The 21904-nt window shown below is 37.4% G+C and overlaps 1 protein-coding gene across 1 annotated transcript in view; it reads right to left on the minus strand.

Moving 5' to 3' along the window:
- Positions 1–1434: 1434 nt before the first annotated feature.
- The window catches only part of IL2RA (interleukin 2 receptor subunit alpha), a 50794-nt gene continuing 30324 nt past the window's right edge, over positions 1435–21904 (minus strand). Inside the window, 7 exon segments of the mRNA XM_044679409.1 lie at positions 1435–1770; positions 10296–10362; positions 11025–11087; positions 12880–12966; positions 15372–15560; positions 19362–19475; positions 21125–21313. Coding sequence (XP_044535344.1) covers positions 1665–1770; positions 10296–10362; positions 11025–11087; positions 12880–12966; positions 15372–15560; positions 19362–19475; positions 21125–21313 — 815 coding nt within the window. The 3' untranslated portion in view covers positions 1435–1664.

Below are 21904 nucleotides of genomic sequence, written 5' to 3' on the forward strand. Positions count from 1 at the left end.
TTGGTGTATTGAGTTATAGTCTACTTCCAGTGATAATTATTTAAGATCCTTCGAGCCCTAAACTTCTATGACTGTAATCATAGTGCCCAAATGGATGTAGATGCAATGTAAAATTATAAAGCTATGTCCCTTAACTTCTAGGAGCTTATAATCTAAGTAGTCATTCCCATTAAAGACTAGGTAGAATCAAGCAGAAAAAGGAACGGTAAACTAAAAAGGAAAAACTGAAAAGTCACTTGTCTGCAGCTCTTAGTGTATTTACTAACAATTGGTTAATAATCAAACATTTAAAAAATGCCTCTTATGCCCTATTCAGCATTCCATGTGCTGAGGATTAAAAAGAAAAAAAAGAAACAATATTTGCTCAAAGAATTTGGAGAAAACTGGCTAGAACATCAAGGGGTGGGATGAATTGGAGCAAAAGGCAGGTATCACATTTGTGTTGAGGTTTTTTTTTTTTTTTTGGTTGTGTCATTCTGTATTAGGAAGTTGGGACAAAAATAAGGCAGTTCCCAAAAGAGCATGTTTTCTTTATACTCTTGGTAGTTTTGAAGAACACCATATTTATTAGGTAGCAAATCTTCACTCATAAAAATAAGCTAGAGTATTTTGTAGCTAAGTAATACTTCCCTTTTCATTCAATAATCTGAAGTTTCAGACATGACATCCACCAATTGGTGGCAGCAGGGTTATACGATAGGGTAGGAACTGTAGTTCTAGTTTTGCTTTTTAAAAAAATTATGTAACCTTGAACAAATTAATTCCCCTCTCTTCATTGTCTCCTCCAGTTTTGTGATATAGATATTGATGAGCAATATATTCAAATATATTAAAAAAGGTCAAGAAAAGTGCACAAAAGGACTCTGGTTATGGGACAAAAATGAAGGACATGCTCAAATACCAGAGATGAGAAGGAAGTTCATGTAGTTGAATTGTGCTATAAATTTCAAGGACAGGGTAGAGATGAGGGATTAGGAGTTAAAAAGGAGATCTAGGCAGCCAGGTGATTTAAAAATGGTCATTTTCCTTTCATTAGCTCCTAATCCTGAGAATTTAGGTCAAATATGTTAATAATTATTGGATCCCCTTGAGAATGAAATGGGCACTCACTAAAATTGGAGAATTATTACTATGAGTTACATTTGGTGTGTGTATTTGTGTGTGTGCATGTGTCTTGTCTCTTACCCCCAAACCAGATGCAAATCTCTTTTATGGCAGAGAGCAGATCTTTTTTATCTTTGACCTCATCAAGGCTTAGCACAATGCTCTGTACATAGCCATTGGTTAATAAACATTTTGTTGAGTGAATGAATATATGAATGAATGGAATCAGAGGATAATATAACACTAAAAAGCAAGTTAATATTTTAGCTTAGCAAAGAACTCTTAATTTTTTCTTTCTCTCTACTGGGCCATGTTACTATGCCAGCTTGTCACAACAGATGGATCAGGGGGAAGGACTGTGCTTCGATGCTGATAGGGCACAAAATTTATTCTGTAAAGCAATCTCGAAGGGTGCGGATCTTTGTTTTTGATGTAACTTTGGTGCTGTGTCTGTCTTCTTAATCCAAGGGATAAAATTAACAGATACTTATGGAAAAGTTGCTGCCAACTCTAGGTGGACATTTAGCTTCTGTGATTGCTCCTTGGGATGTCGGGGCACACTAAGCAGACAAGAGTCCTATAGGATGGTCAGCCACTTGGTTCTTGCTACAGTTTCTTACTTCTCTATTTTTGTTTTTTTCTTTGTCATTTTGTCTTCTCCGCCTCCTGCAGTGGTACAATACAAGCACCGTTATATGAAATAATATAATACAATTCTAAATAAATTAATATTCTCTATTTGCATTATAAGCAGAGGAAATTTAAATGAATTTAAAATTTTATAGATATTCTAACTTTAAATTCTATTCTAGGATACTATTACTACATGTCCACTAACAATATTTGATCACAAATTTTCCCAACTCTTAGTGACTTTCTGGACTAGAGGCCAAAACTGACTTAAATTTGTTTTTCTTTATACGAGTGTTATTATGTATATTTTTTCTTCTGATCCTGCTCACTTCATTCAGCATTAGTTCATACAGTTCTTTCTAATTTCTCTGAAAGTATTTTGTTACTTCTTGTGGTGCAATAATATTCGATTATATTTGTGCTTAATTTAATAGGCATTCTCTAAAATATGGGAACCCTATTAGTTTCTAGTTCTTAACTCCTACAAAAATATTTGCTATGAATATTTTACACATATGTACCATTTTCTTTCTTTGATTTCTCTGGGGCTCAGACTTAGTTTAGTAGTATTGCTAGGACAAAGGGTATGCTGTTACTATTATCTGTTATCTATGAGAAGAAACTTTAGAGTTGTTTTAATTTGCATTTTTCCAAACAGTGATTTGGGACCTTTTTTTATGTTTCTTGATAAGTGGTATTTTTTTCCTTTTGAGTTTTGCCTGTGTGTATCCTTTGCCAGATTAGAGAACAGCTCTTATTCTTATAAATTCTCATGTCTTGGATAGAGACCTTTATTAGAGGAATTTGTTGCAAAGATTTTTCTCAGGTATGGATTTGCCTTCTACTTTTAAATGTATTGGTTTTGTTTATTCAAAACCCTAAAAATTATATTTAATCCAAATTGTCCATTTTATCTACTGTGATTCTCTCATCCCTCATTTGGCCATGAACTCTTCCTCTAGACTTACGTTTAAGAGATAACATCTTCATTGCTCCTCTAATTTGTTTATGATGCTAACATGACTGAATATTTGTTACAAGGATTTAGTTTTTTCAACCCTCCCTTCCCCCTCCCCACCTCATCTCCACTGGTACTGGTATTGGTGGTAGGGAGGATGAAAAAGAAAGAAAGAAATGCTTATTAATTAAATGAAGTGAAAGATACAAAACTTAGGTTCTTACCATCTTTCTTGTTTATCTTTTTGTTACAGTCATAAACATCTAAAGGGAATATTGTAATCACTATCAATGTTTTATACTTCTTTTGTCTATTTCTACCTGTACTTTGATTAATTTTTCCTTTAAGTGCTTAGATCCTATACCATTAAGTGCACATATATTAAATATTGTATTATTTCATCAACTATAGTGCCTTGAAGTATAATGTAGCTTTCCTGCTTTTCTCTCTGAATGCTGTTTACTTTTGTTCTTGTCTTGTTTGAGATCAGAATTTCTGCTTCCTTGTATTCAACTGAGGCATAATAAATTATTCTCCAGCCCCTAATTTCATCTCTTTGTGGATTTTTGCATTGCGTTTTTCTTGTAAACAATGTATTGTTGAATTCTTCTAATTTATCCTCTTCCATTTTATGGGTATTTATTCACATTAATTTCTATGAATATATATATAAAATCTATAATTATGTGTTTTCCTCCATCATATTCAATATAATTCTTCATTTCTTACTTCCCTTCAAAGAAAATAAGGAAAAGAGAACAGAATCTATACAACAATGTATAAACGTTCCCACTCCTCTGCCTCACCTCTCTTCTCTTAGCCCAGATCCCAATCTCTAGTTCTTTTTCTTTCTCTCCTTTATGAACCTGCCCTCTGTACCTTGAATTTAGTTTTGCTTTTGAATGTGTTCTTTCCACTTCCACTTCTCCCTTTTTCTATCCCTATTATAAGAATGAGATTATAAAAGATATAGTTTGACAAGATAAGTTTTATAGGCTTGAGAAATTCGAATGTTTGCCTTGAGACCTGCAGAGAGGCTCACACAGACAATTCTGGGCAAGGCTTAGAATGAAAGGAGAAGGGGAGGTGTGAGTGAAGGAGTGACAGTTAATCCCTGACTGCTGTGGGGATTAGCCAGATTCTTCCCTCTCTCTGACTATAGCCTTGGTTTTGAGAAGAAAACGAAGAGAAACCTTGAAATATCTTGGTAGTTTCCAATTTGTCCAGTTTGGGAAACACCAGACAGGAAACTAGTTTTCTATCTGCTATTGTGACAACATTTGGTTTGAAGAAGAAATCACCAAAGATTCTGATTGCTTGGACTCTGCTCAGTGAGCCTCTGGCATTTTGGCTCACTGTTTTTTCTTACTTGGAGACAACCTTAATATAGATATTTTTACTTATATATAAGGATTTAGTTAGTTTAGTCAAATAGCGTTTTGGGGATTTAGTTATTGATAAAAGGAGTTTTATAGAATAGCTTGGGTGAATTCCCAAGGCAGAAGAATTTCATCTTGCAATGAAGGGAAAGTGGGTGGAGAATCTAGTTCCTTTAGAGTTAAGGCATCCTGGTTATATTAATTCTTATATTTAACTTTACAACACAAATAAAAATCATTTATCTATATATCTATATATCTATATCTATATCTATCTATCTATCTATCTATCTATCTATCTATCTATCTATCTATATATATATAATAGTCTCCAAGGCAGTTTGTGCTCTGAGCCCAGTGAAGGAAGGTTCACTCTTGGACTTTCCTTGAAGGAAGAGAACTGGGATACTTTGTGGACACAAGCCAAAGTATCTAGTCAGTCTCCATCATAATAATACATTTTATAATCATACTATTACATTATCTATCTTCCACTGAATTAATGTATTTTTACCACAATCTCTGAGGTATATGTATATGTATTCTAGGTTGAGAAGAGAGTGGTTCATGAGATGTCTGCATTTCCCAGTCTGTACTTCCATGTTTGTATACTGTTCTGGCATACTGTACCGACCCTCCCCCCACCCCAACCCCCCTAACTCACTCTCCTTGACAACTTCTTTCTCACCAGGAAGAGCATCACCATACTTCCCAGCCACCTATGTAAAAAACCTGGGTGTCATTTTCAAGTCCTTACTGTCATTAAACTCACTCAGAAAATTTGTTGCCAAATCTTGCCTCTGTGATAACACTTGTATACATCCCTCCCTTCTTTTTTGTGTTTACAATGTTATTGTGTATTGTGTAAATTGTTCTGGTTCTGTTCTCTTCACCCATTATAAATTCATATAATTCTTCCCAGATTTCTCTAAAATGTTCCTTTTCATCATTTCTTATAGTACAATAGCATCTCATTGCATTCCTTTGTTATAATTTGTTCAATTATTTCCCCTTTTAATTTAAATCTCCTGCTTTATTTCCTCCATCTATTCCTTGAGTTTTTATGACCAAGACATTCTTTTTTTTCCCAGAGGTTTTAAATGTTCCTTATAACTCTTCTTCTGGGATTACCTTCTGGACTACTCCTGTACCATAGTATTTCTTCATTGAGTTAGGTATTTTCTTTTGTTTACTCATGTAACAGGAGACTCACTAATTAGGTCCTCTTCCTGGCAATATGTGCAAGGGATCCATTAGAAGTTCTGGACATCTATATCACCATGAACTTCCAGAAGTATGCCTGTCAAACATCCAGGTAGGTACTGTGCACATATTTTCAGGACTAGGGTCCTATTGGTTATTTCTCTAATACACTCATATCTCTAGTCTCAGTTCCTGAGTAGTGACTTTGTGATTTGTAAGGTTCTATCCTATTTTATACTATTGGTTGGAGGTGGATGCATCCAGTTCCCCCTCACTGCATCCTTCCATAACCCTAACCTGGGACAAAGAGTTAGTTCTGGAGATACTATCAAGCTCTACCTTCTGCCTCTTCTCCTAGTGCCTAGTGACCCAACACAGTTGCTGTTCTCCTTTCTGCCTCTGTCTCATTCCTGTTCTGCTCAGTCACCAAGTAGTAGCTGACATTTTCCCTTACTGAATAGCTCACAAAATAGAGTTGAAATTTGAGATCACCTCAGGAATATGCCTACTTGGGAGTCCTGGAATCAACTGCCTAAGGAGGCTCTGTCCTATCTCTACCACCTTGTATATTTATCTATTGGAGCTGGCTTTGACAACTGATATATCTCTGACAGTTTAGGACTGAGATTCCACTGGATTCAGGAGAATTCATTTATGCTGACTTCAGGACCCTGATGTGCACTTAAATAAATTAAAAAAAAATAGGCTTCTGGTCCTCTTATATTAGAATGGATGGAAGAGTATATTAGTATTTCCTTTTAAATTTTTAAAAATTAGATCATTTCTTCATTTGGTTCTCTTTAAAATATTTTTCTGCGTATATTTCTTAAAGGACCTAGATTTTTCTAGAATATTTTACTTTGTCAACATTGCCAGGAGTCATTTAGTGATTTTCCCAACTTGACACAAGTAGAAAGTGGCAGATTCAGGACATGAACATATATTGTTCCCTCATTTCAAATGCAAAACTCTTAAAATTATAATACCTTCCCTCCCTCCAAATCAGTTGTCAAATATTGTGCATTCCACCTCCTCAGCACTTCCCATATCTGTCCCCTCCTTTCCACTCACTCAGTTCTCCTCATTATCTTTCATTTGGGCTATTATAATATCTTCCTAATTGGTCACTCTGCGTTCAGTCTCTCCCTTTTGCTATTCATTTTTCACACCACTGCCAAAATCATAAGCTTAAAGCCCAGGTCTGACCATGCCATCCTAGTCTTTAAGAAGCAACAGTGTCTCCCCATTGCCCCTGAAATAAAATATAAACTCCATTTTGGGCCTTTATACTCTGATTCCATTCTCACTGTCCCTGCCTACCTATATGATTTTTCACTTCATCATTTATTCTAGCTATTACTTCTATAATAGAGGAAGACAGACCTCCATGGCTCCTCCATGGCTTTTACTTTTCACAGGGACTCTTTTATTTTTGTTTTTCTCCCAGGTACATAGCTGCAGAGCTAATGCTCTTCATTTTCTAGGACCAGCCTATCTGAGGTGGTGAAAACTGGTTTGACTGGTGCAGTCTCAGTCCTCCACTTTCCCACCCACTCGAAATACATTTTTGTTAAGGTTAATAATCCCAGAGATTTGGAATTAACTCTCCCCCACCCTCCATTCTTTTGCTTTCCATCAGGGTTAGACTTAATTTTCCTGGGATCAGAATTAACTCCAAGGTAGTGAAAGATTCTATGCCTAAATACTTATCACAATGATAGAACTTAGAAGGAGGAAGGAGCGATGGAGGCAAACCTAAAACCAGCTAGTTTGCCCAGTAATTGCCTAATAGCTGGATGCAAAAAGGGATGCAATTGCAGAGACAAAAAGAGGACTTGCACTGTTCTTGTGACATTCATGACAGTAGGAGGGCTGTCATACTGGCTTTTTGCTTCTGTCAAGGAGATTTACAAACTCCCTAAAAGTAGTTAGTCTGGAAAGTTTATCTTCCATATGCTACCCCCAGGAGTGTCAGAGTGAGGGGAAGGGAGACAGGCAGCAATTTATACATACGTTCTCTTACTTTCTGTCTTAGATCAATGCTGTGTATTGGTTCCAAGGCAGCAGGCAATGGGGACTTTCCCACAGTCACACAGCTAGGATGTTTCTGAGGTCATATTTGAACCAAGGACCTCCTACCTTTGAGCCTGGCTCTCAATCCACTGAGTCACTAAGCCTTTGGTAGCAATATTTTGTTAACAGAGAAGTTCAGGTGAAAAGGGTAGGGCTCTTTTAAGAGCTACTGTTGTTAGTGGGAAATCAGAGAGACCTCCCCTACTTCTCTCTTTTTTGTGGTCTAGATAGACAGACAAATGCTATGGATGATTAGGCAAGGGAAGTGAGGCAAACTTGAAGGTGAAGACTAGGAGGACCCAAGGAGGAGGAGAAGATAAGGGTAGAAAATATTTTGCTTATAGATACAAAACCAATTGGGTAAAGGTTGGAGTTCCTTTAAGAGAAGACTCTGTGAAAGGGAAGTCAGAAAACAGCAAGGACTTCCCTAAGGACTTCCCATTTCCCCAAAAGTCATATTGTGATGATTGCTAGACCACAGAATATCCCTTTCCCCACACAATAATCCATAGCCACTAACACCTTGTGACAAAAATGAAGATATATAAGGGGCCTCCCAAGGCAGTCTAAATACAGAGAAGCTGAGGAAGATTAGTTAGGTAGTGGGTTAAGCAGGATAAGTGGGATAAACTAGAGGATTGGGACAAGGAGGATCCAGGACATCTCACTTTTAGCATATATCATAGGGGAACCCTAAGTACCTAGGAGAAGGAGGAGGAGGAGGAAGAGGACAAGGAAGAAGAACTAGCTTGGAGGATTTGTTTTCTGCTAAACTGGAATCTCTGAACTACAGTGCTATAGTCTTCCCCTCTCTCCAAAAGTGGAGGAGACACATCTCATATATCTTCCCTCCATCCTGACTTCATACCCTTGAAAGCAAATAGGAATAGAAGTGTGTTGTGGTCTCAATAGACCATATGTTCTAGTGATTATCAAATGGCCCAATGGGAGAAACAGATATTTTCTGGTTCTTCTAGATACTAATGCCCCAAAGACTGAAGTACCAGTATGCTCACATGCAAAAGGTAAGAGAATGTCCCTCAACAACTTTGGTCCAGGTCTCACCTTGTGGGAATTCCAAGTGATTGCTACAATTCTAGTTCATCTAATGGACTATTTGACAACTACCATCAAAGGATGTCAAACTAATGGGAAAATCAAGTTTAATTCTTTAGGCAATATTCCCTATGAGGAATGGTTGGCTAGATATTGGCAAGTAGATTATGATACACTTTTCTATGACATCAAAGTCTCTAGTTATAGGTAGAGTGGGGCTCCCAGCCCAGGTGGAGTTCTACATAACAAACTAGGAAAATAGGATGAAATTGTGGATTTTGTCCAATCCACCAGATCATCTAATTATAGACTAGTGAGAAAGGAAGTGACTAGACATATACAGAAGGATTTGATTGGGAAGAAAACTCTAGACCCTGACCTGCACACTTCCTTGCTTTACTTTCACAAAGAATACTGAATGGGGACCAGTGGAGACACTCTGATTCCATTCTCACTGTTTCTGTTCATCTGTATGATTTTTTTACTTCATCTTTTATCCTGGCTATTACTTAGACAGTGGAGGAAGATAGATTAGACCTAGATGGCACCATTAAAGTGCTTTTACTTTTCACAAGGATTCTTAAAAGATTTTTTTTTCTTCCAGGTACATAGATGCAGAGCCAATGACTGAATTCCTTGTGCTTGATTCAAAGAATAGCAGCAGCATCTATTCTTTTTAGTGGCCACCTTCACTGTCCTGGACTGGTGAGCTTTTGATTTGGATGAAAGGTACTGACTGGGACTAGAGATGGTAAAAGTCAGTTAGACTATTATAGCCCTTGAGCCCACCAGGATGCATGCATGCTCAGTCTAATGATCCCCCAAACTGGGCTTTTCCATCCTCTTACCCACAGCCTCTTGCTTGTGTGGCAAGTTAAAGTTTCTTGGATCCTTGGCTTTTATTCCCTATTTCTTAGGCAATTGGTTAAGTGACTTGCCTAAGGGTCATGAAGCTAGTTAGTGTCTGAAGCCAGATTGAATTCAGCACTTCCATTCTTTGTGCCTGGTTCTCTATCCATTGAATCATCTAGCTGCCTCTTATCCTACTACTTTTGTTGAGGAAGTCTCCCATATTGTGTCCCATAGAATCTTGTACTGGCTTTTTGTCTAAAACTTTATATAATTTTGATCCTTGAGGGGGTTCTGTGCCTTCTACTGGAATGTGAATACCACTGAATATTTGCAAGTCCAAAGTCACTCCAGTGGGTGCTACCCTTGGACAAAGGGCAATGGAGGCCACTAACCAAGACTGTTCTACATTGGCTTCTAATTTCTTCTTCCATTTGTGAATAGCAATGGAATTTTGTTAAAGACTCACTGAGTAGTGCTTCTGCTCTTCATTTGAACCCTTCTATTCCCTTCTGCACTAGATACTCTTTGTAGGACGCTTCTGCATTGCTCCTTCTCATACACTCTATATACTTTAGCCAAATTGGCCTTCTGTCTGCTCTCTGAATGTGGCATTCTATCTCTTGCCTCTGTGGTTTGCAAAGGTCTGGAATGGCCTTTCACCTCTATATTTGCTTCTTGGAATTTCCATCTCTCTTCAAGGCCATCTCCAATGTGTCGAGGCTTTTCCTGATTCCCACAAACTTTAGTACCATTCTTCTTCCCTCATTGTTATTACTTATTGTGCACAAAGCCTCTATTTATACATCTGGGAACACATATATTCCCTGAAAAGTGTAAATTCCTCGTTCACAAGGTTTGTCTCATTTTTGGGTTAGTATCCTTGGTACATACCAAAGAGCTTGGTACATAGTAGAGGGCTGATAAATGGTTCATAATTGATTGATTGGAGTTATGTGGGTAGCTGACAAGGATATTACCCAGGTCTGCTGCCTCTTCTATTAAGTCTTTTTCCATTTCTGTGTCAGTACTTGACTTACCATCTTTTCCTCCAGATGATCCAGACCAGAAAGATTATAAGGTTAATCAGGAAGATACAAGCAGCAACTGCCAAGGAAATACAATATAAAATGGAGTCTATTAGCTTGTAGTTAACAGTAGTTAGCATGAGTGTGGTAGACTAGGCAAATATACTTTTCAATTAAGCTGCTAAGTGAGGGTTCCCCAAAGAAGGAAATACCTTTTGATTGACTGATTGTTACTCCTTCATCCATCTTTGAGTAGAGTAAAAAATGCAGGTTCTCTTTACTAGCCTTCTTAGATGTTTGGCCTGAAGTTATTAGGGCTGAAGGAAAATAGCTTTTTTTTCATGGAAAATGAAATGGTATCATCCCTATTATGCTGTGCTTGAGAAGACTGAGAGAAAAGAATTCAGAAAGGTTTAGAGGTCCAGCACACTAGGATAGAGTACACCAAACTTAGACCTTTTAACATTGAACTTATTTTCCTCCTCCAGTGCTTGACATTATTTATGCCAGTGGCTTCCAGACTTGTGACAGCTGAGCTAGCTTTTGGAAAAGCTCATTCATGTCACCTGTCTTCCAAGTCTGGCCAGCAAAGAAGGTAGGGAGTCATGTTAATATAGGAAGGGAGGTGATGAGTAGCTTTTAGACTAAAGAGTGAAGCCAGTATAGAACCCAGCCAAGGCCAGCTCAAAAAATCTTAGCTTTACTTTTCACATCTATTCCCAGGATGATTCCAGTCTTTACCTTCTCACAGCTATAAGGGCTGATGAACAATATCTTGACTGATCTTGGGCCTCAAGGTAGATGCTAGTAGGGAATGGAAAATTTGAAGAGAATGGGGAAAGAGACACAGGTGCAAGATGAATACCCAACTATTTGCTGTCCCTGGGTGTATGTGTGTATGCCCATACAGCTATCATCTTTGATATGTAACTGTTACACTTAATCCAAATTGTTTTGATGTTTTATTATTTTGTTAGTCCTACTACTCAGTGCCCTAAGTATCTGGTTGAATGAACAAGATTTACTAACATATTTATTTTGATGTTTTAGAAATTTGTTTAAATTTTATAAATTTATTCAAATTTAGTAGAATACTGCCATTATAAAAACCATCCTGCAACAATGCATACCTAAGAATGATTTCTTTTTACTTCACTCATGCTGTTTCATTAATGTTTTGGCAAAATTATGTGCTCAAAATTATTTCCAATGAACAAATATATATTAAACATTTACTATGAGCCTGGCATTGTGCTGAATACTGAAGATAGAGATACTAAAGTTCCATCCTCAAGAAACTTAAATTTTAATTAGAGTAGGGTGGAAGGAGAATATAACAAATTTGTAGAAAAGCAAATACTGGACATATACAAAATATATGAAAAGTGATGTGGAGAAGGACTAGCAATCAGAAGAATCAAGAAAGACCTCTTGATGGGGGTGGCACTTGAGCTGAGTCTTGAAGGAAACCAAAAGGTAGAGGTGAGGTAGAGTATTCCTGGCACTGGGGAGTAGCCTTTGAAAAAGCACAAAGCAGGAGATAGAATGTCAAGCACAAGGAATAGCAAGTAGGTCAATTTACCTGGAGTGTAGAGTGTGTGAGAAGGGATAATGTATAATTAGTTTGGAAGGATATGTTGAAACCATGTCATGAAGGGCTTTAAAGGTCAAACAAAGGAGTTTGTACTCTAGAGATAATCGGGAACCACAGAAACTTAGGGGAGTGACGTAGGATTTAGGTCAGACCTGGAATTTAAGAATATTCATATGATAGTTGTGGGAAAGAGGATAATTGAGAGAAAACATGTTCAGGGAGACCAGTTGGGAAACCCTTGCAGTAGTTCAGATGAGATGACGTGGGCTTGGTTTATTATAGTGCTGATGTGAACAAAAAGAAGGAAATAGATGGAAGAGTAAGTGACGTATCAATAAGTAAGTGAGATAAATAAGAATCAGTAACTAATTGGATGACAGGGAGAGTGACTGAGAATGAAGAGTTGATGATCCTCAGGATGCCAACTGGGTGACTGGAAGAATACTTTTCTCCTCTATAGGAATAGAGCAGTTAATTTTCGGGTAACTCTTGATCTAATAGGAATCATCCATTATTCTTATGAATGATTCACTTTTTTTTTGGCTCGCCAAATTCAGTATCATCCCCTTCATTAATTATTCCCATGGCCCCAGAATTGTTTCATTCTTCACAAAATTTTATGGGTCAGATTTTCCTGACTAGAAAATAAAGGTTAAAAGTTGTAGAATCCTACTTCTTTGATTCTCTAGCCATATTCTTACCTTATCATCATTCTTGCCTTTACTTATATTTACCTTTGTCCTATCCAATGCACTGAAATATCCCCTGGACTTAGAGGGCATTCTGCTGTTTCAAGTTAGCTCTCTATCCATCGGTTGACTATGGTTGGAGAATTGGCTATAAAACATATTATTAAAAAGTCATGCCTTCATATGAGTGGTGCTAGAATCTGGATCTGTCCTTAACTTTGACAAACATTACATGGTACCTTGGATGGGTGTTTTTAACATGTTTAATGAATGTTCTTAAGAGACAAGTATTATACAAAAAAAATTGACCCACCTGCTATCTTATGTTCTGTAGTAAATGAAGGTTGCAATATCTCGGTGGAAGCTGTGGAAAAGAATAGCTGAGCATGTTTTCTAGGAACTCTGAGAGATGGGGAAAAATCTGTTATTCTAATTATATCAAATAGCACAATAGCATGGGTCAGTATGTTAAGTAATGGTCTAAAAAGTCAATGATCTGGGAAAGAGAGGCAAGAAGATAGATAATAGGTACAATTCCCTTCTCTCAAACTCCCAACAATTGCCACACTTTGTCTCCAAGGGTAAGGGCCCTTTACTTTTCCATAAGGAGTAATTTAACTTTTTATTCTCTTAAAATCTTGTGGGATAGAGAAAAGAGCAACATAAATGAAATCAGAGTAAAGCAGAGGGTACCAACACTTGTTACATTCCCAGCCTCTTTGGGGTTTCTCTTAAGTGGAAAGGTTGGCTGTGATCAACTATGTCAATCTTCAGAGTTTATTGCTATATCACAATGTGTCTGCTAGAGGCATTTTACTTAAGCAAATCACATTTTTCTTTCTGTTTCCTAGTATTACCATCCATATTTTCTCTCCCGGACAGCTGGTACCTGTTGTGCTAGAAGTGGTAACCACTGAGGAAAAGACAATGGTCAGACCTGCACTTTTGGAAAGTCATTTTGGCACTTGTGTGGAGAATGGTTTGGAGTAGGTCTTGAGGTAGGGAGGACAGCAATATTCCAGGAGAGAAGCGATGAAGCCCTGAACCATGGGTTAATAAAGAAAAGGGGATGTATTCAAGTGATGTTGTTGAGATAAAATTTGGGTGACAAATTTTCTATGAGGTTAGTGAGGGTAAGGATTTGAAAATGACACCCAGGTTGCTTACATGGGTGTTTTAGGGATGGTGATGTTCTTCATCACAATAAGAGGGAAGAGGGAAGTGTTGTAGGAGAGATGATGAGCTTCATTTGTGATATGTTGAGTTTGGTATGGGCTTTCTAGTTCAAAATATCCAATAGCCAGATGGTGCTACAGAGCTGGAGCTTAGGAGAAAGACTGAGTAGAAAGACTGTAGACATGGGAGTCATGTGCTTAGAAATCATCGTTGAATTTTTGAGGCTATTAAAGACACTAAAGGAAAGAATAAGGAGGAAAGGAAGTAGGCCAAATATGGACACTTGGAGGACATCTACAATTAGTAGGTGTTAAGTAGATAAATATCCAATAAAACGAACTCTATCAGAACAGTTAAAAAGGTAGGGAGAAAAGCAACAGAGAACAATTTTACAAAAACCTGGGAAAGAAATAAACAGGAAAAGGTGATCAACAGTGCCAAATATTTCAGAGAGGTGAGGAAGAATTGAGGACAGAGAAAATAGATTTGGCAGTTGAAACATCATTTTTAACATCACTGAGAGAATTTTCAGTTGAACGATGTGAAGTCTTAGAGATTTAGAAGAGTAAGAGGAGGGGAAGTAGAGACATCTTGTGTACTGATTTCCCAAAAAAGTTTAACTCATAAGAAGAGAGATAAAAGATAACAGTTAGGAATAAGTAAACTTTTTTTAGGGATGGAAGAGACTTGAGTTTATTTGAATGGATCAGAGAATGAATCTCTGAAGAAGAGACAGAGACAGACAGAGATAGAAACAGAGAGACAGAGATAGAGAGACAGAAACAGAGACTGAGAGACAGAGGCAGAGAGAGACAGAAGCAGAGAGATACACAGAGATGGAGACAGAGAGAGTAATGATGATAGGATGATAGTGGGGCAGTCTGTTGAAGAAAACGAGAGATGAGGTAATCGATGGAGCATAGGGAGAGGTTGTCCTTGGCAATAAGGGGCGTCTCTTCAGAAGCTGATGTGAAGGAAAAGAGAGCGTTTGTGTACGTGTGTGTGGACAGGGAATGATGTAAGTGATGAAATGATGATGTACAGGGGGGTTAAGGTTGCAGCTAGCTGCCTCAGTGGATAGAGAGCCAGGCTTAGAGACGGGAAGACCTGGATGGTTCAAATCTGGCCTCAGACACTTCCTAGTTGTGTGATTTTGGGCACATCACTTAACCCCAACTCCTACCCTTTACCATTCTTATGCCTTGGGAGCAATACTAAGAATTGATTCTGAGATGGAAGATAAGGGTTTTTAAAAAACCTAGCTATCTGGAAATCTAGCCAGGAAGCAAGGGACCTTGAAGAATTGTCACCTCCATGTCCTTCTTGTCCCAGTTTAAATTTCTTGGTAAAACCATTCAGAATCACTGATTGAATCATAATCACCAGGTACCTGAGAGGTCATCTGAATAATGAAAACTAGTTAGTATTTAAACTGAACCTCGAAATTGCTGGATATTGGCTTAACACTTTATTTATTTGTACACTATTTATGTATATAATACTGCCAGTCCGTGTAAAGTCATGCTACTGGCTATAAGAGAAACCATGTATGGGGCTGCGGATGTATGTATGGAGGAGTGGGGGAGAGGGTAGGGATCCCAGAAGTGACTGGAAAAAGACTATACTCACTGACATTGGTGCATTTTAGATGGGGTTTAGTCCATGCTGGTTTTCCATGGATCATCATGCAGGTACTCTCAGCAGCACCCCCATATTTAACCGTTTCAAGACACTGGTACTGAAGCGTCTGTCCCAGCACAAACTGATAACTCTTTCTTTCATTAGCGTGTTCCCAGGGCACAGGCTCCATGCAGTGGCCTTAAAGAGAGAAAAAGAATATCTGAGTCAAAATTGAAGAGAATGTTGAGAAAAGCTATAAATGACTTTCTTCCTAGAAGGTGGATAGAGAGCTGGGGCCTTGGTTCTTACTCATTCCGGAGTTCACAAAGCCAGTTATTTATTATTTCTTCCTTATAGGAAGAGCATTCATTTTTCTTAGTTCTAGTTTAGGAACTTTTCAACTATATATATATATATATATATATATATATATATATACACACACACATACATACATATATATAATATTGTCAGTACATGTTAATACAAGAAAAAGAACCAAATACATTTTTGATATTTTATTCTAGTGCTAAACTATGGTGCTTCTATCACATGTTAAGTTTTCGAAAAATAATTTTTTTGCGTGTTGTATGTGCTCTTGGCCAATCTTCCCCACCATTATTAGATATCTACTTGACATTTAGACTACTGTTTCTTATCTTTGCAGCCTAGAACCCACTACAGTGTCATATGTGTGTGTGTGTGTGTATACATATATATATATTATATCTGTGTGGAATTTAATAAATAGCTCAATTGACTTGAAAGGATGGAGAAATCACATTTTTTAAAGTTTTATTCATTCATTCATTTATTTATTTTCGAAAAAAACTTCTGTGTATTGGCTCCTAGGTGGAAGAGTGATAAGGATGGCCAATGGGGGTCAAGTGACTTGCCCAGGGTCACACAGCTGGGCAGTATCTGAGGTCAGATTTGAACCTAGGACCTCCCGTCTCTAGGTCTGACTCTCAATCCAATGAGCTACCCAGCTGCCCCTATTCATTTATTTTTTTTTATTTTATTTCATTTTTTTAATATTTGTTTTAAACCCTTAACTTCTGTGTATTGGTTCCTTGGTAGAAGAGTGGTAAGGGTGGGCAATGGGGGTCAAGTGACTTGCCCAGGGTCACACAGCTGGGAAGTGTCTGAGACCAGATTTGAACCTAGGACCTCCCGTCTCTAGGCCTGGCTCTCAATCCACTGAGCTACCCAGCTGCCCCCCCTATTCATTTATTTTTAAAATGGTTTTCCAGGGTTACACGATTCTTGTTCCCTCCCTCCCCTCTTCCCTCCCCTCTTCTGGAGCTGACAAGCAATTCCACTGAGTTATTATATATGTGTTACCACTTGATACCTAGGAGAAATCACATTTTAACAACTAAGCTAGATTTTTTTTAACTTAAAATTTTTTTTGACATAATAAATAAATTAGAAATATACAACAGGACTCATTTTACTTGAACTCAACATACACAAATTCAGGTATATGCAATTGGCAATAGAAAAAATGAAGGTAGAACAGTACATAAAATAAAAAAATTTAATTGAGCATTAAATCTGCCCCAGCATAAAGCCTTTCAGAAGTTCACCCAATCTGGCTTGTTAACTCACTCTGAGAAGTCTTGGTGTGAGTCATTACATTGTTTTGCAACAACGGTTAGCATCCTTATCAATCTCTCCCTGGAGTTCTCTCTTGTAAGTTCTGTCTACTTCAGAGCAATGTTTCTCTTTGTTTCATTAATGCTATTTAATTATTAATAATGGCCCCAAAGTATAAGAAAAGTAAAGCTGGTAGCTCTGATAATCCTAAGAAAAGTCAAAAAGTGAGTAGGTACATTTGCGTAAGAAATAGCTATTAAATAATGAGGTTATTAAGTGCACTTTTCAACTTGCACAAAGGATCTTGGTCACTTACTATGAGGTCCTACTGCAAATAAGTGGAATTATTGGTGGAAAGAGCCTTCAGCTAACAACAATTTATATAGCACTTTAAGGTTTGCAAAGTGGGGAAAGGAGAGGAATAAGAATTAATTCCCTGTTTATCAAGCAAGACTAATAATTCCTATTAGATCAACAATTTGAGGATCAAATGAACTATATTATGCCTATTCAGACAAATCATGCTTACATCTCTATATACTTATCTATATCTTTATGGAGCCCTTGTTTCAAAAGCTTTTCTAAAGAGGATGTAGTAACTATCACTGTCTTCTTAAGTCCAAGATTGTTGTTATCATTCTACGATGTCCCAATCCTTTTAGAGTCAGGATGCGTGTGAGTTTTAACTTAGGCTTAGGAGGATCTATGTGGAAATGTTTTGGGGGAAACTATGTAGAAAACAGGGAGAAAGACAGTGAGAAGAAACTTCTTTCTTGGAAAAACTGTTATTTTTTTGAGGAAATATTATAAGGAGAATTTTGAGTCTATAAAGTGTCATTTAAGAGTTATGACTTGAGAGAAGCCAAAGAAATTATTTTCCTGTTATGACTGGAGATAAATTGGATAAGACAGAGAGAAAGAAGAAGATGGGATCTTTATTTTCCCCTCTCTAATGAAAGACCTTTTTTTTTTCTTTTAATGAAAGAAGATAAAGAGAAAACTTGCAAAATATTTATAAGTATTATTAGTCCAAAGCTCTTTCCACTGATTATTCCATTTAGCTAGAGGTGTGATTTATTTGTTAACCCAAGTAAAATAAATGGTGTGTTACCATGGTTTCAGAAGTGAAGAGAAGGTAACTGGAAAGGTTTCAGGTGAATAATTTGATTGTTATCTTTCTCACAGATAAAACTGTAAATAGTTATTTTTGTATTGGTTGTATTAGGATTGTTTGTTTTGTTAATGAATTACTTATTCAGAAATTTTAATACAGAATCCTAGGAGATTGAAGGATTTAATATATAGAAAGATATGAATAAGCATTCTTAGGAAAGGAGATTTCAAAATAGATATTAAAAAGGGCCCCTAAGTCCAGAGAAAGAGGACAAAAAGCCCTTCAGTAGTCATTGTGTTGGTGTAGTGTGATAGACAGATATCCAGAAAGTCCTGGGTTCAAATTCATCCTCTAAAACATTCTGTCTGTGTGGCAGACTAGAACTTCTAAACTCTCAGTATACCAAGCAATTTTTTAAGTCTATAAGTTCGTAGGAGGAGTTTCTTTACTGGAAATTCCCTTTTTCAATGAAATCATAGACCCCAAAATATCAGTCACTTTCAATTATTTTATGTATTTTGCTTCATAGGAAGGCAGACAGAGACATTACAGGAAATACTAAGAGTCATAGAGCTGTGGGGAATGAGTAACAAGGGTTGGTAATGTAAAGAGGAGCATTGCATATGCCTGAATTTCTTATAGAATCATAGCTGTGTGCCTTGGGACAACCAACAGCTTCTGTGAATTTCAGTTTACTCATCTGTGAAATACTAGCAACTATTTATTTCACAAGATTGTTGCAAATAAGGGTTAACCCCCAAATTCTATGAAATTGTGAGTTATTTTTAATTCAGGTCTGCATCCTGCCTCCAACCAGGTCAATAATTAAGATGTACAAGAAAGATAATTTCCTTTCCAGTTTTCAAGTGCCTTCAGAATTGGGGATTCCACCGTGTAAGAAATGACTACTTTTATCTAACCAAACTCTTTCTTGCTCATAGTTTGATCCTTGGTACTTGAAAGAAAAATACAGTGAAACCCAACTTGCAATTCTTTTTTAGTTCAACATCCCAAACTAGTAAAGTCTGTATTACCTCTAAGGGAAGAACACTCAGTTTAGATTTTCATAGTTATAAATTTCTCCGAGACAGTGGTAGGCTTTTTCTGAAAAAGTCACTAAATCGATTCTTTCCACATATAATATCCTAAGAGGAGGTGAACAGATAATATGATATTCTAAGCCTTCTGTCTTCAAGGAAAGTATGTCCGGTACTTAGGAGAAGGAAGATCTCTACTGCGGGGGGACTCAATTAGAAAATTCTGCTGTTACCATCTCCATTTCTTACTTGTGAGGTTATAAGTTGGCAGTCTGTTCTCTGTACTTGTTTGTCTTCTGTTTGTCTGCTTTCCAGGGTTAGAAGGAGCATTTGTAACACTTTGTTCTTCATGGCTTCCAGGAGCTGTGTACATGTGAACAAAAAGCAAACAAACCCATAACTTGAAAACTATTAAAAAATTCATACAAATTTGTGAAAATACTGTGTTCAACAAGCTGAATGCTTCAAGAATTCTTTTTAGTCTTGTGGCAATAGTAGAAACTAAAGCAGTTACTTATAATTACTACCATTTGAATGTTGATGATTGCAGGTATCAAGGGATGAAACCCCTCTAGGACAAGTAGGGAAAGGAACCAAGTTCTCAATTTCTGGTTTCCCAAAGAAGTTTCCCACTGTTTAAAATATCAGATATTTTTGGATGCCTAATGAATTCCTTCTGGGTCACTGGCTGGTGCCATTACATATAAAGAAATTACTTGACAGGATAGATAGGAAGTAGACCTCTGATCAGGATTGAGATTCCTCCCAGACCCTGGGAGCTGTGCAGGCCCTAAATACCCATCTTTAAAATTTTTTTCCAGCTGGTACCAGAAATTAGAAACAACAGAAACTTGTTGTTTGAACATTTCTAATTTTAGCTTTATTTTATCTTGGTTTCTTAGTTCTAAATAAGGAAGACATTTCTATGCTTTGTTGGAAGAGAGAGGGATATTGGAACTTCCTTCCTTCCTTCCTTCCTTCCTTCCTTCCTTCCTTCCTTCTTTTTCATCCACACCTGTTATTTCCTTGGACCAGTACTTTGACATTTTTCATCCATACAGATCAGCAACTAATTTGCAAAATGATCACATAGTTAGTATGTGTCAGAAGTAGGACTTGAATTACTGTCTTATTAACTCCAAGTCTGGTTTTCCTATATACTAGTAGTGACTAAAAATGATGGCAGTAGCCACCATGAACTTCAAGCTAGAGCAGGGGTTGGCAACATATGGCTCTCCAGCCATATCTGGCTCTTTTGAGAGCCAGATACGGCTCTTTCTGCAGGAGCCATAAAGTCCATTTTTTTCAGGCGCTGTTACGGGAGCGCACTGTGAGCACTGTACGTTTCTCACGAAATGACATTTTAAAAAATGTGGTGTTTATGGTTCTCACGGCCTAAAAGGTTGCTGACCTCTGAGCTAGAGAATGCTGAGGAAAACAGCACTGGAGACAAGGAGGGAGAAATCAGAACCAGTTGTGATATTTGATTCGAGTGGCAGAAGCAACAGATAATAATTAATTCTACTGCTGATATTTCTATGTGACTTTTTATATCACAATTTCTCTGAGCCTCATCTGTAAAAGATGACCCCTGATTTATAATCTTATGACTTTGAAATCAGAAAAATCTGAGTTCAGGTTCTGCCTCTGGTAACACATATTATCTGTGTAACCATGAGCTTATCATGTAGTCCTTCAGTGCCCCAGGAAGTATCTCTAAGGCCCTTATCACTGAGGATTTATTAATGTGCATTGGTGAAGGGAGTTTCCAAATTTGTAGACCCCAAAAAAGTAGGAAAAATAGTTTTGTCTTTGGGAAGTCCCCAATGACACATATTAATAATTTATTCATTATTTTTAGAAGCAAAAACCTAAATATTTTATTAGCAGAAAGTTGAGAAGAAAATGGGAGAAGTCTATTTAATACCTGGAGAATCTTTATGGAATCATGAAATTCCCACATGCAAACCATAGTTTTTCTTCCTTTATGAGTTATAAAAGGAAACACTTACTTTTACCCTTACACTGACACTTTCCATTCCAGGAAAGATGTTGGTCATTTGTTTCACAAACAATGAAGAAGGGAGTGCCTTCCTTCCTATCGTAACCAGGTTTACAGGAACAGTCTAGGATTGTGCCCTTCATATAATTTTGTGTTGCAAAAGAGGCAAAGTTGATTTGAGGTGGATGTGGGCATTCATCTGAAAGAGGAAAAAAAACCCCACCAAAAACAAAAACCAGAAACACATTAAAACATTGGTTTTAGGCAAAGGTATCTTTCAAAGACTTGCCCCAAGGAATGAATTAAACAGCAATGATTTTGTGGAGGGTTCTTGGTTGTTCTGAGACCTAGAAGAGTTCCTCTACTACCTCAAGACAAAGGCCTGCTTCCCCTTTGGACAGACTCAGAAGACTACTAAGACTGAAAGAGACAAAGCTACTAGCCCCAGAAGATCCAGAACTCATTGCAGGAAACATAGAATAACCTTGTTAAATACAACACCTTGCAAAAAACCTCCTTACACACTTCTTGCCTCTGTAGTATTGATCCCAGATGCCTTTTCTGATTTTGTCTATCCAAATAGCTGCCCTGTTTTAACCTTATTAGATTTAGTTTCCTTATATATGACTACTTCCTTAGCCTTTTGTTTCAGGGAAATAGATGTCACTGCCAAAGGGCGCGGTCGTCTTCTTCCTCCTTCCTCCTTCCTTCTCCCTCCTCCTCCTCCTCCTCCTCCTCCTCCTCCTCCTCCTCCTCCTCCTCCTCCTCCTCCTCCTTCTCCTTCTGCTCC

The sequence above is a fragment of the Gracilinanus agilis genome, chromosome 5 (genome assembly GCF_016433145.1).
Source record: "Gracilinanus agilis isolate LMUSP501 chromosome 5, AgileGrace, whole genome shotgun sequence".
Lineage (NCBI taxonomy): Eukaryota > Metazoa > Chordata > Mammalia > Didelphimorphia > Didelphidae > Gracilinanus > Gracilinanus agilis.